Source organism: Dipodomys spectabilis, unplaced genomic scaffold, assembly GCF_019054845.1.
Source record: "Dipodomys spectabilis isolate Male_0828 unplaced genomic scaffold, ASM1905484v1 ptg000155l, whole genome shotgun sequence".
Lineage (NCBI taxonomy): Eukaryota > Metazoa > Chordata > Mammalia > Rodentia > Heteromyidae > Dipodomys > Dipodomys spectabilis.
Genome location: NW_024870832.1, coordinates 3388266 through 3406266, shown reverse-complemented (window position 1 = coordinate 3406266; position 18001 = coordinate 3388266). Strand labels below are relative to the sequence as shown.

At 42.0% G+C, this 18001-nt stretch overlaps 1 protein-coding gene across 7 annotated transcripts in view; it reads right to left on the bottom strand.

Moving 5' to 3' along the window:
* Positions 1-18001, bottom strand: part of Gria1 (glutamate ionotropic receptor AMPA type subunit 1) — a 345667-nt gene that overhangs the window by 99770 nt on the left and 227896 nt on the right. For all 7 annotated transcript variants that reach the window (XM_042692388.1, XM_042692387.1, XM_042692390.1 and 4 more), the window contains 2 exons: positions 11669-11779; positions 10443-10649 (listed from right to left, as the gene is read on the bottom strand). In XM_042692388.1, the coding sequence (XP_042548322.1) occupies positions 10443-10649; positions 11669-11779 (318 nt within the window). The remainder of the gene's footprint in view (positions 1-10442; positions 10650-11668; positions 11780-18001) is intronic.

Below are 18001 nucleotides of genomic sequence, written 5' to 3'. Positions count from 1 at the left end.
AAAAGATCTGACAATAAATCGTTTCTATGAAGTGAAGATCCACTCATTATCTGGTTTGTGTGTGTGTGTGTGTGTGTGTGTGTGTGTGTGTGTGTGTGCTGGTCTTGGGGTTTGAACTTAAGGTCTGGGAGTGAGATTTTGTGCTCAAGGCTAGCACTTTATCACTTGAACCACAGCTCCATTTCTGGCTTTTTTTTCTGGTTAATTGGAGATCAGAGTCTCATGGACTTTTCTTACCAAAGCTGGCTTTGAACCACCATCCTCAGATCTCAGCCTCCTGAGTAACTAGGATTACAGGCGTGAGCATTGGCATCTGGATTAATATCTTATTTTATTTATTTTAATAACTAGTTGTACAAAGAGGTTACAATTCTTTAAGTCAGGTTATGCCTACAATCGGTCTTGATCAATGGCACCTTTTCAAGGTTCTCGCTCATTTTCTCTCCCTTCCATCCTTATATTTTAGTTCACGCATTATCTGACAAGAGAGATTTTTTTCCCACCATTATTTGGCAGCTTTATGGACTATAGCTTTTTCCCCATCCTGAAAGGAAAAGCTGTTGTGATTGACAACTGAGGTGTTCTTTTTGTTGAAGTTTTGTTTTGTTTTGTTTCCCAGCAGCCATGCTTTCATTCTGCCCGACTCTCAGCCCTTTGGCTGGAACGAGGCTGGCCATGCTGATTTCATGGCAGAGGACAAACCTGGGTCTGGCCAAGTAAGCAGGCGCAATGCTCTTTTCCTGAAAGGCACGCTCAAGGATAGTGTAAAACCCAAGTGGGTTTGGGAAGAACTGTCTGTGAAATCCAGAAGGGAGAGACCCAGAAGAGGATTCTCAGTGCTGTAATTTGGGCCACCCAGAATTCAGACCGTATGTACCCTGTCAGACCGTATGTGCACTGTCTAGGAGACTAGGGTCATCCTTGCCTCTGTTTGACACCAAGAACTTGAGCCATTCATATTGGCCTATACCAACTTGCATCGGATCTCTTTTACCTGCCACTAAGATTATTCTTGCTAATGAGATGGGAAAGGCACATTTAAGTCAATAAACATTTATTGAGCATTTACTGTGTCGGCTCTAGGCTGGAAGCTGTAAGTAAAATGTGGTCTCCACACTCCAGGAATGAATTGCAAACTAATAGGAGAGATATTTTCTCCACATCTGTGTCACACACACACACACACACACACACACACACACACACACACTTATTTTCCCAGTCTATAAATTTGATAGAATATGTGGTATCCAAGTGGTACCAAAAAAATAGAAATCAAAGAGAGTTGACTTGAATTAGTTGCTTGGGCACAAGACAGCAACTCAGAAGGAAGAAATCATGTGACTATTACCCTGACAATAAGAAAGTAAAATGCATTTGCAATCTTTGTCCTGGAGGACTGCAAACAAATATACGTCACTCTCTACTATCTCCTCTTTCTCTCTCTTTCTTTCTCTCTCTCTCTCTCTCAGCACTGCTCCTAAGGTTTGAACTCAGGGCCTTCCTTGTCTCTGAGCTTTTTTGCTGTGGCAAGCCAATAGCGCCACAGCTCTATTTCTGGCTTTTTGGTGGTTAATTGGAGATGAGAGTCTTATGGACGTTCCTGCCTGGGCTGGTTTTGAACCCTGATCTTCAAATCTCAGTCTCCTGAGAAGCTAGGTTTACAGATAAGAGCCATTGGCACCCTGCTCAACTTTTAGATTTCAAACCCAAAATGTTGACAAATGTTAAAAGTTTGCAACAAATGCTCCTCCTTGAGTTTACCCTGTGTACAGTCACCAGCCCTTGCATTTCTGTCTTTTCTATCTCTGCCTCATCCTAGAAAAACTGGCATCTACTCAGGCAAAACCCATTGCTCTTCTGGTCAGAGCAGTCTGGTAAACCCAAGAGGCTGTCCAAGGACAGAAGGCACAGCACTCATTTCTGAGAGGCATTCCTATGCAGATCCACCGGGGGCAAACATCCTTCTCCAATGATGCTGCATAGCAGTCCAGATGTGAGGCTCATGCAAGGCAAGGTCCTGCCAGCCAACAGCCACTGCTTTTCTTCACCCTACTTACATTGGCTGGGCCCATTGAGAAAATGCTTTCAGTGGAATAAAAAGCTTCAGAATGACTTAACTTCACCCCTATAGAAAGAAACTTGCTTTTCAGCAATGTGAAGCAATGTGATGTCAGCCATAGATGCTGTTTTTTTCTTTTTCTTCTTTTTCCTGTGTACTTCTGTTCTTTTTCCGTAACACCTGCTTCTGAGATCTTGGTCAATATATTTTTTTGCACCAGTCCTGGGACTTGAACTCAGGCCTAGGCACTATCCCTGAGCTTTTCTTTTTCTTTTCTCTTTCTCTTCTTTCCTTTCTTTCTTTCTCCCTCTCTCTCTTTCTTTCATTCATTCTTTCTCTCTCTCTCTCTCTCTGTCTCTCTGTCTTTCTGTCTCTCTTTCTTCTTTTTCCCTCAAGGCTAACACTCTACTTGGACCACAGATCTACTTCTGGCTTTTTGGTGGTTTATTGGAGATAAGAATCTCACAGGTTTTCCTAACTGAGCTGGCTTTGAATCATGAATGTTAGATTTTAGCCTTCTGAGTAGCTAGGAATACAGATGTGAGCCATTGGTGTTTGGCTTAAATCTATCATCATCATCATCATCATCACTATTATTTACAAATACTTAGAAGCTAGCGCAAGTATAAAATATTCTTGTAACTTAACAAGGGATTGAGAGAGAAATACAATACAAAACATTTGGTGACTGCAAATTTTTGGAAAAGAATGAAGGTATTGCATAGATTGATTTGCTGATCCCTGTCATGAGTTAATAAAATAGATAACAGGCTGGAAAATTAAAGAGCTACCTCATCTGCAGGCTTAGTTCATTTAGCAACGCAACGATTTGTTTCATGGAACATTATTTCTAGTGGGAAGTTAATAAGTGGAACATGAAAATAAACATGTTTAGAAAATACAGCTTTAAACAGATGATGTGGTAGGAGAGGGAGAAGAGGCTTCTCAGAACTTTTCAGAGATCACTATTCACTGAAAATTTCCAACAGGGAGTAAGTAGAATAAAATATTCCCAAAATTATTCTGACATGCACCATTTATTTTCCTAACCACTGAAAAGGTTCTGTTAGACAAGATATACACCTAGAGAGAGGTCCAGGTAAAAGAGCTCATGCTTTTAATCCTAGCTATTCATATGGCAGAGGTCTGAGAATCTTGGTCCAGAGCCAGCCTGGACAGGAAAAGTGAGACCCTTATCTCCAATAAACCACCAAAAAAGTTAGAAATGGAACTATGGCTCAAGTGGTAGAGTTCTAGCTTTGAGCAAAAAGAAGCTCAGGGATAGCACCCAGGCCCTGAGTTTAAGCCCCTGGACAGGTGTGTGCGTGTGCATGCATATTTACACACACACACACACACACACACACACACACACACACACACACAAAAGAAATGTCAAGATGACTTATACAGACCAGCTTGATATTGGCTGAGACCACTAGAATTGGTTTATACTGCCTGAGATAGTGGTTTCTGGGGGCTTCTTAGGACTGGTCAAGGGCAAAACTGATCTAAGACTTCTCTGCAACTCATGGAATGATGTTGTCACATCCTGTGAAACATTTGTCTTTGTCTTTTTTTTCTTTTTTTGGATGTCAATTTCATTTGGAAAAGGCAGAGTGATACTTGTTTTTATCTGTTTTGCAAGATTGGTTTGTGGAGGGTCAAATAATTCAATTACCTGAGAGCCCTCTAGACCATGAACATTTTTGCAGGTAATCGAAATTCTTTCCTTAAATAATTTGACTCTCAAAGGTACATCAGCATCACCCAGAAAAGATTTATTTTGGCAACTCTGAGGGCAGAATTCCCAGACTCAGTGGGTCTGAGGTCAGATGTGAGAACTTGGGGGTTCTACCAAATTCTCAGGTGATGCTGATGCTGCTAATCTTAGGAACTCCAATTTGCGATTCATTGACTTGGGAGATCTCAAAACAGAAGATGCAGTGACTGGAAAACAACCCAGGGGAAATGAACGTGATAAGGAATAAAAGGAAATAAAGCCTAAAATTAACTGGGCTGGAGATATGAGTCTGGAACTGTAAGGACTCATTGTTCCTGCTGTATAAAGGTGATCCTTGGGATTTAATGGCTCTAAGAGTCCTGCAGCCCCAGACTGGCAGAACTGGAACACAGATCCAACTCTGTCTGCTTAGTTCCCTCACTTTCTTCATCAGCGAGACAAAGGTCAGACAGAAATACATGTATGACTATGGCACCTAGACACAGCCATGCAGGGAGCAGGAACCGCATGTGCAGTATGCGGCATTATGTAGACTACAGTCAGAACTGCCTGTCCTAACTTTGGATGTTGTGTTCTTTTCCAAGTGAATGAATCTTCCTGGTCATCAGTGTCCACATCTATGAAATGTGGGAAATAATCTTGTCTGCCTTTATGGGGCTGATACAAAGTGGAAGTGAATGAACGTAAGTACTTAGCACAGCACTGGCTACTTCAAGCTATGTGACAAAACGTAACTATAATCACTGTTGGGAAGGACAAGGGGAAGCAAAATGAAGATAAGAGAGACGGTGATTGGCAGCTATGGATAAGGCCCAGGAAGAACAAAGAGACAGCTAATAAATTTGTCCTGATCCTGGTACTGGCACCAGCTGCCTCCCAGCCCTAATATTATCTTTAAATAGTTATATTAAGAAAGTGCCATTTAATAAAGAAGTTTATGAATATAATACATCTTGATCCATGTCACCCCTTTCAACATTCTCACCCATCCTTCCTCTCTCCACCATTGCCTTCACTCTTCATTTTGTAGGATGTACATTGGATTCGTGTATGCATTCGCCTTTTCTCCTCTTCATCTCTCTCCCTGTCTCCCCTTGACACCATCCTGTTTGAGTACCAGCTTCCTGTTTTCTTCTGTGTTTGTGTGCTGATCCTAGGGTTTGAACTCAGAGCCCTGCTCAAGGCTAATGCTCTACTACTTGAGTGACCGCACCATTGCTTTTCTTTCAAGTAGTTTTTATAGGAAATAAGAGTCTTAATTAGAAATCCATGGAACATTCCTCAATATAATAAAGGCTGTGTCTGACAAACTTACATCCAGCATTATACTTAATGGTGAAAAACTAAAACCATTTCCTTTAAAGTCAGGAACGAGACAAGGATGTCAACTCTCTCCACTTCTCTTCAATTTAGTATTAGATGCCTAGCTACAACAATAAGACAAGATGCAAACATAAAGGGGATCCAAATAGGGAAAGATGAAGTAAAACTCTCCCTCTTTGCAGATGACATGATCTTGCTTTTAAAGAATCCCACAGATTCTACTCCCAAATTACTAGAGCTGATTTGAAACTTTGGCAAAGTAGCAGGGTATAAAATTAAGCCTCAAAAATCAATGGCTTTTCTGTATGCCAACAATGAGAAAAGTGTGGCTGAAATTAGGAAAGCAACTCCATTCGTAATAGCCCCACAAAAAATAAAATACCTAGGAATTAACAACCAAAGAAGTGAAGGACCTCTCTGATAAAAACTTTAAAAACCTGAAAAAGGAAATCAAAACAGAACTTAGAAAGTGGAAAAACCTCCCATGCTCCTGGATTGGAAAGATTAATATCGTGAAAATGGCAATACTTCCCAAGGCTATCTACAAATTCAATGCGATACCTATCAATATTCCACCTCATTCTTCAAGGAAATAGAAGAGGCAATCCAAAAATTCATATGGAACAATAAAAGCCCTGAATAGCAAAAAACCATTCTTAACAGAAAGAACAGTGCTGGAGGAATATCAATACCAAATTTCAAGCTCCACTAAAAAGCCATAGTAAACAAAACAGCTTGGTACTGGCACAAGAAGAGACCTCAGGACCAATGGAATAGAATTGAAAACGCAGAAATGAACCCACAGACCTATAGTCACCAAATCTTCAATAAGGGAGCTAAAAAAATAGAATGGTAGAAAGACAGCCTCTTCAGTAAATGGTGCTGGTGAAATTGGTTAATAACCTGTAGAAAACTAAAGCTAGATCCTTATATATCAACCTGCGCCAGAATCAACTCCAAATGCATCAAAGACCTGGGAGTCAAAGCAGACACCTTGAAAACATTACAGGATGGAATAGGAGAAACTCTAGGTCTCTTTAGCACAGACCAAAATTTTCTTAATAGAGAGCCAGAAACACAACAAATCAAACACAACAAACGGGGTTGCACAAAACTGCAGAGCTTCTGCATGGCAAAGGACATAGCTAGTAACATCAATAGAAAGCCCATGGATTGGGAGAAGATCTTCACTAGCCATACAACAGACAAGGGTCTCATATCTAAAATATACTTGGAACTCAATAAATTAAATCCCCCAACAGCAAATTCTCAAAGAAACAACTGCCCAATAAATAAATGGGCTAAAGACTTAAAGAGAAACTTCTCTGAAGAGGAAAGAAGGATGGCCAATAGACACATGAAGAAATGCTCAACCTCTCTAGCCATAAAAGAAATGCAAATCAAAACAACATTGAGATTCCACCTCACCCCAGTTAGAATGGCTAGAATCAAGAACTCTAACAACAACAGATGCTGGAGGGGATGTGGACAGAAGGGAACTCTACTGCATTGTTGGTGGGAATGTAAACTTGTTCAACCACTTTGGAAAGCAGTATGGAGGTTCCTCAAAAGACTCCACATAGCTTCCCTATGACACAGCAATCCCATTTTTGGGCATTTACCCAAATGATCACAAACAAGACCATACTAAAGCTTCCAGCACAACTATGTTTGTTGCAGCATTATTAACCATAGCTAAGATATGGAACCAACCCAGATGCCCCTCAGTAGATGAATGGATCAAGAAAATGTGGTATACACACACACACACACACACACACACACACACACACACACACACACACAATGGAATTCTATAACTCCATCAGAAAGAATGACACCGCCCCATTTGTTAGGAAATGGAAAGACTTGGAGAAAATTATATTAAGTGAAGTAAGCCAGGTCCAAAGAAACATAGGTCCCATGGTTTCCCTTATTTGCAATAACTAGTATATGTCTGGGACAAGCAGAAAAGGTCAGATAAGATAATGTTAAGCAAAGTGAACCCTAAGATAAGGACACAAGTGGATTTTTCTTCCTTGCTATTGATTCTAATGTAATTATAAGGTACCATGTGATTTTTTTTTGTTGCTTTTTATGTCCCTCTCCCATGGTATAACCCCTGTTTTTACTGTAATTGATGTTGGTATAATTTGGGGAGGGGAAGGGAAAAAACAAAATGTTTAAATAGGGATACAGATTGACCCATTGCAACAAGGAGATGTAGAAGATGCTATGTAGAAAAATGAATGTAACAATTTAGGCAGGGGGTGGGTGGGGTTGGGCCGGGTGTAGTTGTGGAGGTGGGAGGGAAGGGATAGTATGGGAAAAACAAAGGAGGAGACAACAATGCTGGATAAGAAATGTACTCATTACCTTGCTCATGTAACATAACCCCTCTGTGCAGTATTTTCACAATAAAAAACTTATTTAAAAAAAGAAAAAAGGAGTCACACAGACTTTCCTTCCTGGGCTGGCTTTGAACCCTGATCCTCAGATCTCAGCCTCATGAGTAGCTAGGATTACAGATGTGAGCCACCAGTAACTGGCTCACTTCCTGGTTTTGTTTGGTTTTTTTAATACTGGGACTCTCAATTAGCTCTGGCTCACCAGGCTGGAGTTTTAACCCTTTAAGCCCTTAAATTTCTAGGGGCTTTTGTAATTTTTATTAAAGAAGTTACATTGTTTAGTTTGCCATTTGCAAAATTATGTTTGAGAAGACAGAGGCAGATGGATTGTGATTCAGAGCCTGTGCCAATAAAAGTGACTAGAAGCTACCAACACAAGAAATACAATATGTTCCTCCCCCCTGTCTCCCTGCTCCTCATTGGTGGCTTCTGGCTGAGATAATATTTGTTCCCAACTCCTCTGTTCTTAAGTAAATGCAAAAGGGACGAGGAAGTGAGTCCCTTAGGAAGGCTTTGGAAGCCCGTGGTTAGTGGGCTGAGATAGGAAGAAAGGCCTAAAAGTTGAGTTGAGGCCTGGAGCGGGGACCTCAGCTCATTAGTGCTGTGAGGGTCTACCACGAACTACTGACACTGGGTGGGGAGCTGCGCCCCTCTCCCTCTTCCCCCCAGGATGATCCTACCACTTGTTCTGGGCAGGTCACAAGTTTTTAAATGAAGGAAGCTGTATTACATGAGGTGAATGTGAAGATGAATGCTGGAGAAGGTGAAAAGTTCACAGCAATTGCCATGGGGACAGCCTGAAGAGAGTTTGGAGGCGGTTCCCATGGAAACCAGCCTCCAGATGCAGCATGACCCATCCAGGGCTCCATTTCATCAGTGGAGCTTCCAAGGTGAGAAGCAGTATGGAGAAAAGGATGAGAAGTATAACCTGATCCTCAACCCATCTACCACCTTCACATGTCACCCCCAAAGCCCACTCTATAGTGTTTTCTTCATTTCTTTCCTTCCTTCCTTCCTTCCTTCCTTCCTTCCTTCCTTCCTTCCTTCCTTCCTTCCTTCCTTCCTTCCTTCCTTCCTTCCTTCCTTCTTTCCTTCCTTCCTTCCTTCCTCTCTGTTTCTTTGTCTTTTTCCATTCTCTTTCTGTGCCAGTACTGGGGTATTCTCTCCCTTGGCTTTTCACTTGAAGCTGATGTTCTACGACTTAAGCCACTCACACACCACATCTAGCATTTTTCTGGTTAACTGATGATGAGAGTTTCATGTCCTTTCCTGTCCAGGCTGGCTTTGAACCATGAGTCTCAAATCTCAGCCTCTTGAATAGCTAGGAAGACAGGTGTGAGCCATCAGCACTGGCTTTCTTCCATCTTTTCCTTTTATGAATTTCCTTTGTGTATCTTCACCAACATGGTAACTCTGAAATGATTGCTTGCTACTGACAGGTGTTTCACACTAATTGGGGGCGTGACATGGGCTTCAGCTCAAAGTCACAGCCTGGAGTGTTGAGTGCCTCTGAATGAAGCCATGGTGAGCCTTCTGTTGTAAATGGCAACTTGATTTTCCCATTGCTCCCTGCTCTTCTGCGCCAGCATAGTCTCTAGTATTCAGCCTATCAGTCCATAACCCTCCCTGTTATCCTTGGTCATCCTCAACCCATATCCTCAACCCATCTTACTCCTTTATCTCTTCTACCATTCTCCACCTCTCTATATTTGGACATGGCCACTTTGAACGAACTCAAGTTAGCTTTGAATGACCCATACAACTCAGACTCCTTCCTCCTGTGTTATCTTTTACTATTCTGTGTCATTGTCTTTCTACTCCATAAAATAAATAGGTCCTTGGGGATATGTTGCTGCTTAATGAATCCCTAAATACTGAAATGTTGTGAAGTATCCTGTGGCCTCTCACAACACTTCTCAACTTACTGAAAATTGGAGCCTAGCCTTGGGCGGGAGGCTCATACCTGTAATCCCATTTACTCAGGAGGCTGAGATCTAGGGATCAGTGGTTTGAAGCCAGCCTGGGCAGATAAGTCTATGACATAGACTCTGCTCTAATGAAGCAGAAGTACAAGTATGGCTCAAGTGGTAGAACACCAGCTTCAAGTTAAAAAAAAAAAGTGAGAGGATAGCATCTAGGCCCTGAGTTCAAGTCCCAGTATTGGTACACAAAATACTTGATGGTAGCTTTGAGTGGAGTAAGTTTTGGTATAAGTACATAGCAATCAACCCCTATAACCCAGGATATAGCTACCCATTAGATAAGGTTAGGTAACCATTAGATAAGAAGCAGGAATTAAATACAGTTCAGAGGGAAGTTCACAGCTACAAGGAGGGAAAAGAGAAGATGCTTAGGAAAAACTATTATTGGATACAGGTGCTAGAGGAAGGTTTAGAGGTGGTGAGTGGTGAGGGTGGGGGCTGGGATCTTGGAAACAGAATGAGTAGAGGGTAAAGTTTGGCTGAATTGGGAGCTACAGGAAATGGATTGAAGGAACAAGTGATTTGAATGTTAGGTTGGATCCAAATATATAACCAGACCCAGAGGAGAAATTTATACCAAGAGGGACCACGGAAAACTTTGAGTTAGGGACTCAACAACTTATCAGTCTGCCTTGAGAAAATTAATCTTAGAGCTCTCCCATCACGCTTGTTGGACGATGATCCAGTGAAGGTATGACGTCATAAGACACTTAGGGTAGGGCTGGGGGGATGAGTGAGCTAGGACCAGGAACCTGAAGATGGCATGCATTAAGACAGTGGATTTTGAGTGACCTATCAGCAGCAACAATACTAGTTGGAGAGTGGTGTAATGGACATTGGTGAAGAGGGCCATCTGTTCTCCAAGTATTTTCCTATCAGACTCTATATCTGCTCTCTAGTTGTCCCCGCTGGGTGGAACTTACTCCATAGACCAGCTCTCCCACCATGCCATTCCAGGCCTTTGTGTCAGGATCTCGGGCTCCATATTTCCCGTCGCTGACGATCTCAAGGCGGTAGGAATAGCCCACGTGTTTGGCAATCTCAGCTGCCAGCTCTACACAATAGCCCTCATAGCGGTCATTGCCCTCAAACTGGTTGGCGTTCTTCTTGAGCATCACGTAAGGATCTTCCTGGTAGAGAAATGGGGAGAGAGAAGATGCAGGCTATGAATTCACCAATGGTGAGAGAAGACTTGGACTTGACAGAGGGGTAGAACTCCAACAGTGCTTCACATTGGGAAATCCGTCTGGTCCCTGTGTCTATTTCTTGAAAAAAATGTCATCCTGGGACAAACTTGAGATAGAGAAGCAAAAAAAAGAAAAGAAAAGAAAAGAAAAAGAATGTTAAAAATAAGAATGCTTTAGTTGGGCATTGGTGGCTCATGCCTGTAATCCTAGCGATGCTGGAGGCTCAGATCTGAGGATGGTGATTTGAAGCCAGCATGGGCCTGAAAGTCCATGAGACTTTTGCTTCCAGTTGAACACCAAAAAGACAGAAGAGGAGCTGTTGTGGCTTAAATGGTAGAGTGCCAGTCTTGAGTAAAAGCGCTAAGGGACTGCATCTTGTACATGGCTTTTCAAATTGTAAATGGTATATCAGTCTCTCTCTGTCTCTCTCCTTCTCCTTTTCTCTGCCCCTTCTTTGTCTATCTGTCTGTCTATCTGTCTGTCTGTCTGTCTATGTGTCTGTCTGTCTGTCTCTCTCTCTCTTAGATATTTCTGGGATACAGAGAAGTAATCCTTGAATGAGATCCAAGTTTCTCATGATCAACCACTGAAAAAGTGAGAAGCCTGGCAGCTTTATCCCTGTGTACTATATTGTTTGACTGCAGGTGCAAATGGCTTCTATTGGGGGAATGTGGAATATTCAAACCAGCATGATTTATGTCACCCTTTGGTTTCACAGGTGGGGCAGGTGGGTCGACAAGAGCACATGTCTTCCCCAAAGATAACAGAGATAGACTGTGAATCTCAGAGATGCTGGAGAAAACTCAGGAGCTCTCATTTACTGTGTATTTCTTTCCCTACTTCCGGTGTCTATCTATAGTCTGCTCTTGGCAGCTTTCTGTGTTAGTAGGAAAAAAAAATAAATCCTTCATCTGGAACTCTCTTAAATTCCAAGTCAGCCTGGTGAAGAAGGGAGTACTCACTAGGATTGTAGTGACGATGTACGTTCTGTTCTGAACACTCGAGTTATCCCCGCCGGCTTGAGCATCAGTGGCTGCGGGGACAAACTTATCATCTTCATTCCAATAGCCAATCTGCCAAGGAGAAGAATACAGAGATAGAAGGTGAGACAGGGTCCTGGGCAATCGGGAATGGCAACAAGGTGCTTTCTAGGTCCACTCAAGTGGAAATCCTTTGTGTGGTGGAAGCTGTCTCCTTGGAGGGGTGATAGATTGAACCATCTCTGCAGCTAAGTTGTTTCGTACTATGGGGGAGTTAACTCCATGCAGCTCCATCCAGGACCAAATATCTTTCTCTCTACCTATTACCCCTCTACTCTCTGAATTCACTCTGCATTGGAATCAGATAATTAAACGTCACATTCCTTTTGTGTTCTCTTTAGGTTACCTGCATTTTTCTCCCACATGTATAACTAACTTCCAAGAGTAGTCATTTTATCCTCCAGTTGGTGTTCCTTTTTCCAAGTATGAACAATTACAGTCCTAGGTGTGTTGGATTGCTTAAGGTTACACAGAATTCATTTTTTTTCTAAATATCAGCAGCTTATGTATTTATTTTTTACCAGTCATGGGGCTTGAACTGAGGGCCTGGGCACTGTCCCTAAGCTTCTTTTGCTCCACGCTAGCACTATACCACTTGAGTCACAGCACCACTTCTGACTCTTTCTGTTTATGTGGTACGGGAGAATCGAACCCATGGCTTCATGTATACTAACTAGGCAAGCGCTCTACCACTAAGCCACATTCCTAGCTCTCAGCAGGTTATTAATACTGACTTATTTTCAAGGTAATATTTACCAAGTTTCTACTAGATATAAGACTCTGAGCTAAAAAATGGGTAGTGGTGTGTGGCATGTGTGATAGAGATGTGAAGAAATTTAGGAGGTAGTCTTGATGGAGGTGAGATATTGTACCTGCCTAGCAACTGCAAGGCTGTAAGTTCAAACCCCAGTATGACCACAGAAAAGAGAGAGATGGGAGAGACAGAGCAGATACACAGAGTCAGAGAGAGGAAGAGAAGAAAGAGAGAGATGAAAAAAAGATGAGAGGAGATAGAGACACAGAGAAAGGAAGAGAAGAGAGAGGAGAGAAAGGGGTGATGGAGAGAGAGGAAGAAAGAAGAGATGAAAGAGAGGGAGAGGAGACACAGAGACAGAAAGAGAAAGATAGAGAAGAGAGAGAAGACACATAGAAAGACAACAAAGAGGAGAGAGGGAAGAGATGAGGAAAAGAAGAGAGGAGAGATGGAGAGAGATAGAGAAAGAGAGCAGACAGAAAACAGAAAAGAGAGAAGAGAGAGGCATAGAAAGAGAGGAGAGACACAAGAGAGACACATAAAGACACAGAAGCAGAGACAGAGAAGAGAGAGCTTGCTCTCTCAACTCTCCCTCCCTCTCTCTTTCCTAGAAGTACATACAAAGAAGGATGAATGGTTCCAACAACCGCCACACCTCAGCCGAGGCTCGCAAAAACCAAAGCACCTGCCCTGTTACCTTTCCTTCTTTCTCAGTCCTGGAGTTGTGCATCCAGTCCTCCCTACAGCCTCGCTGTTATTCACAACAGCAACAATTACTACCATCGGTGCTCCTGCTAGGGCACAGGCTGAGCTGTCCAATGTTCGTGCCATATCATCTTGGCTTAAAGGGGAAGGCTAATTGCCTGAGGTGGGGCGGCTGGACAGTGCGTGAGCTTGGCCTGGTACCCTGGCTGAGGGCCACCTGCTTCCGGGGACTGCTGCTTATCTTCACGCTGTTCCAGTGGAAAGTGCTTCATCTCTGGGCAAGGAGACTCATGAGCTGCTGTTTATGGAATGAGTGCTGTGCATTCTATTCTCAGTGCATTTTAGGTTTGAATTCCTTTCCTTTCCATGAAAACTAGGGTGTTTATTAGGCATGATTGCCATTGTAAGTTAGGAGAAAAAAATGCGATGTGGAAAAAAGTCAAGTCACTTTCCCAAGATGAATGAATGAATGAACGCACAGAAATACATTAAATCCAGGGCCTCTGTTTCAGTCTGACACATGCTTTTTTTTGGTTTTCTTTTTCTTTCTTTCTTTCCTCCTTCCTTTCTTTCTTTCCTCCTTCCTTTCTTTCTTTCCTCCTTCCTTTCTTTCTTTCCTCCTTCCTTCCTTCCTTTCTTTCTTTCTTTCTTCCTTTCTTCCTTTTCTTTCTTTTGGTCTGGTCCTGGGCATTGTCTCTGAACTTTTGTGCTCAAGACTAGTGCTCTACCCCTTGAGCCACAGCTCTACTCCTGGCTTTATTTTGCTAGTTAATTGGAATCTCACAGACTTTCCTGCCTAGGATGGCTTTGAACTGTGATCCTTAGATGTCAGCCTCCTGAGTAGCTAGGATTACAAGTGTGAGCCACTGATGCCTGGCTAAATTAAACTCTTTTTAACCTTGTGCAATGCAGATGGTACAGACTGGCTTGGGTATATTTTCTCTACAGATAAAAAATTATAGGCCTAGGAAGATTGAATGATCTAACTTATAATACTAAATTATTTAGCATATTAGTGCCTGAGCCTAGAACAAAGATCTTAAGGACTACAAAAATAAGATTACTGAATAAAGTCAATATAGACTTGGGAAAATGTCTGCATATTATTATCATCCAACTCATAGATGATCCTAAGGTACTATTTTTTTCTTTCTTTCCCCCTTCTCCCCTCTTTCTCTTTTCCCCTTCTTTCCCTTCTTTGTTCTTTCCATTCTTTCTTCTCCCCTTTTCACCATCAGTCCACAGACTTATCTGTTCTTACTGGAAAGGTACAGCCACTTCAGGTGTTTTCATTGACTTATAACTCATTAGGCTAAGATCAAGTGTATTGAGAGATATTATTTAGGCCAGTTTTAGTAGGGCGCACTTATAAATCCAGTTACTTGGGAGGTTCAGGTAGGTAGATCCAGATTCAAGGCCAGCCTTGGACAAAACATGAGACTCTATCTGACACAGAAGCTGAAAAGCAAAAAGACATCAGTGTGGCTTACGTGGTAGAGCACTTGAGGGGCATGGGGCCCTGAGTTCAATACACACACACACACACACACACACACACTAACTCTCCTTCCTTCCTTCCTCCCTTTCTTTCTTCCCTTCCTTCCTTCCTTCCTTCCTTCCTTCCTTCCTTCCTTCCTTCTTTTCTCTCTCTCTCTCTCTTTCTTTCTTTCCTTCTTTCTCTCTCTCTCCCTTCCTTCCTTCCTTCCTTTTCTTTCTTTCTTTCTTTCTCTCTCTCTTTCTTTTTCTTCTTCTTTTCAAAAAGAGTCATCTGAGTGGCCAAGAGATTAGTATGGCCACACACAAGTGGTTAAAGCTCTAAATACTGTGACCTTGAACAAGCTAATTGATCTCTATGGGCCTCTGTTTCTCATCTGTAAAATGGTTATAGAAAAGGATTTGTGAAATGAAAACAAAATGAAAGGATCCATAGTGTAAAGTTCATATTGAGTTTTCAGTAAACACTATAATTCATTAGGATGACACTTAGTTGAAGGTTAACAGGTTTGGCACATTTCAGATTATAGCACATTTCAGTTTTCCTTTCATGATCGAACACAACCAGTCTCCAAAAGAAGTATATGTTCTGGAGCATTCTCAAACTAGTTGATGATTCTTTTTTTATTTTTTCAAAAGCACAAAATACTGCTCTACCATCTCAAGTTATTTTAATAAGATGGGGAAAAAGGAAGACAAATCTGTTTAGATATGATTTATAGAGGTTAAACAACAGCTTTCATTGTTAAGCATAACAACCTTTTGTAGCTAGTATGGCAACCCTCAGGTTAAAATGGGATCTACACAAAATAGAATACAAATTGTCTTAGTTAGATATGTCTCCATCTAGAAGCTAATAATAGTTTAAGCATTAGGAAGTAGCCACCCAGCTGGTGGCTGGGTAGTGGTGGCTCATGCCTGCAATCCTAGTGACTCAGGAGGCTGAAATCTAAGGATCATGGTTTGAAGCCAGCCCAAGCAGGAATGTCCACACACAAGACTCTTATGTCCAAAAATAACCACCAGAAAAACCAGAAGTGGAATTGTGGCTCAAAGTGGTAGAGTGCTAGCTTTGAATGAAAAAGCTCAGGGGCAGTGCTTAGGCCCTGAGTTCAAGTCCTACGACCAACCAAATCAAGTACACAAAAAAGTAGCCTGCTTGGCTCCTATCTCTATCAGGAAAAGAAGACATGACATTATCAGAGTGGTAGAGGAGGTATGGCTGTAGAGTTAGAGCACTAGAATTGAGCAAAAAGCTAAGTGAGGGCCTGAGTTTAAGCCCCACTGCTGACACACATACATTAAAAGGATTACCAGGGTAGTAGAGACTTACTGATACCAAGATTCATGCTTATAGCTCTTATGAGTTAGCAGATTGCAAATTATGGTTCTAAGGTTGGGTAGAATGAAAGCTGGCAAAAATTTTTTGAAGAGATGTTGTGCTTTGGGAATGGAAACATATTTCTCTTTCTTTGGGAAATGGGTTAAATTATTATTCAATACTTTGATTTTTCTACTGAGGATATGCAGGCACTTTGATTCTATCTGAAAGTAAATCAGAGTTAGGAGCTGTAGTAAAGTTTAGGATCCACTTTGCAAGAGAAGATTTCAACAATTCTGCCAGTGAGAAATCTTCTCCTGGGGCTAGTTAGGGCGTTTGATCTCTTATTTTCTATCTACCTCTAAAGATTCTTTGAATATAGGAAATGAGTCTGGATAAGAGATTGGATTTTTTTTCCAAGTGAGTAGAATTTTAAAAGGAGATGATCATAAAATTGCAAATCCAACTGATCTACCTTATGCAGTTATTAAGTTGAATTTATACATGGGCAGCTCCAGGTTATCTGTGGCGTCACTACCCTGGAGTTTTAAATACATATTTATAATCAATGTTCTAAAAAGTTAAGTTGTCTGCTGGATGCTGGTGGCTCATGCATATAACCCTAGCTACTCAGGAGGCTGAGATCTGAGGATCATGGTTTAAAGCCAGCCTAGACAGAAAAGTCCATAACGCTCTTGTCTCCAATGAACTACTCAAAAACTGGAAGTGGTGCTGTGGCTCAAGTGGTAGAGTGCTAGCCTTGGGCACAAATAGACTCAGGGACAGTGCCCAGGCCCTGGGTTCAAGCCCCCCCCACACACAAAAAGCAACCAAGAGAGATCAAATCTTATTATTATTATTGCTTTTAAAAAGACATTTATTTTTTGCCAGTCTTGGGGCTTGATCTCAGGGCCTGGGCACTGTCCCTGAGCTTCTTTTGCTCAAGGCTAACATTCTACCACTTGAGCCACGGTGCCACTTCTGGCTTTTTCTGTGTACGTGGTACTGAGGAATCAAACCCAGGGCTTCATGCGTGCTAGGCAAGCACTCTACCACTCAGCTGCATTCCCAGCCCCAGATCTTATTTGCATTGCCTTGTGCTGAGGTTTTAGTGAGAAGTGGCTACTTGGATGGAAACTGTGTTTCCCAGATGCTTTGCCTCTAGTTGGATCAGATAATTGGGCTAAGGCCAATGGAAGGCAACAGAGGGGATTGCCTATTGCTTCTCTCACAAATTCTCCAGCACAATTTCCATTTTTCTCTCTCTTGCCCATCATTTGCTAGATTCTGACAGCAAGAAAGACACTAGGAGTCTGGGGAACCTCCGTGCAACCTAAGTCCAAGCCGAGAGCCTTCAGGCCAAAAAAACCCAGCACTGAGTTAAACAAGAACGGAATTTCTATTACATTCAACAGCTGAGATTTCAGTTCACTCTGCACAGCATGGGCCTACTATGTATCAGAACACTCTAGGCACTGAGAATATAATAAATAGAACAAATATAGTCTTTCATTTAGTGGTGCTAAGTGCCATTCATACCAAAAGTTAACTGCAACTAGGATGGTATTGGGGAGTTGTGGCTTTTAAGGGTTGATTGGGTCATGGGAATGCCATTCTCATGAATGGATTAATGCTGTTATTGGCTCTGCCCTCTTGAAGGGTGTTATTGTGTAGCTGGGCTCATTATTACAATGATATAAACAAAGCTCTCTCAATTGGGTGCCAGTGGCTTTGGCTCCATAATCCTAGCTACTCAGCAAGGCTGAGATCTCAGAGTCAAGGTTTGAAGCCAACCCAGGCAAGAAAGTTCATGAGACTCTTATCTCTAATTAACTAGCCAAAAAAAGCCAGAAATGGAGTTGTGGTTCAAGTGGCAGAGTGCTAGCCTTGAGAAAGAAGCTCAGAGACAGTATCCAGGCCCTGAGTTCAAACCCCAGGAATGGCAACAACAAACTGTTCTCTGGTGCATGCAACCTTACTA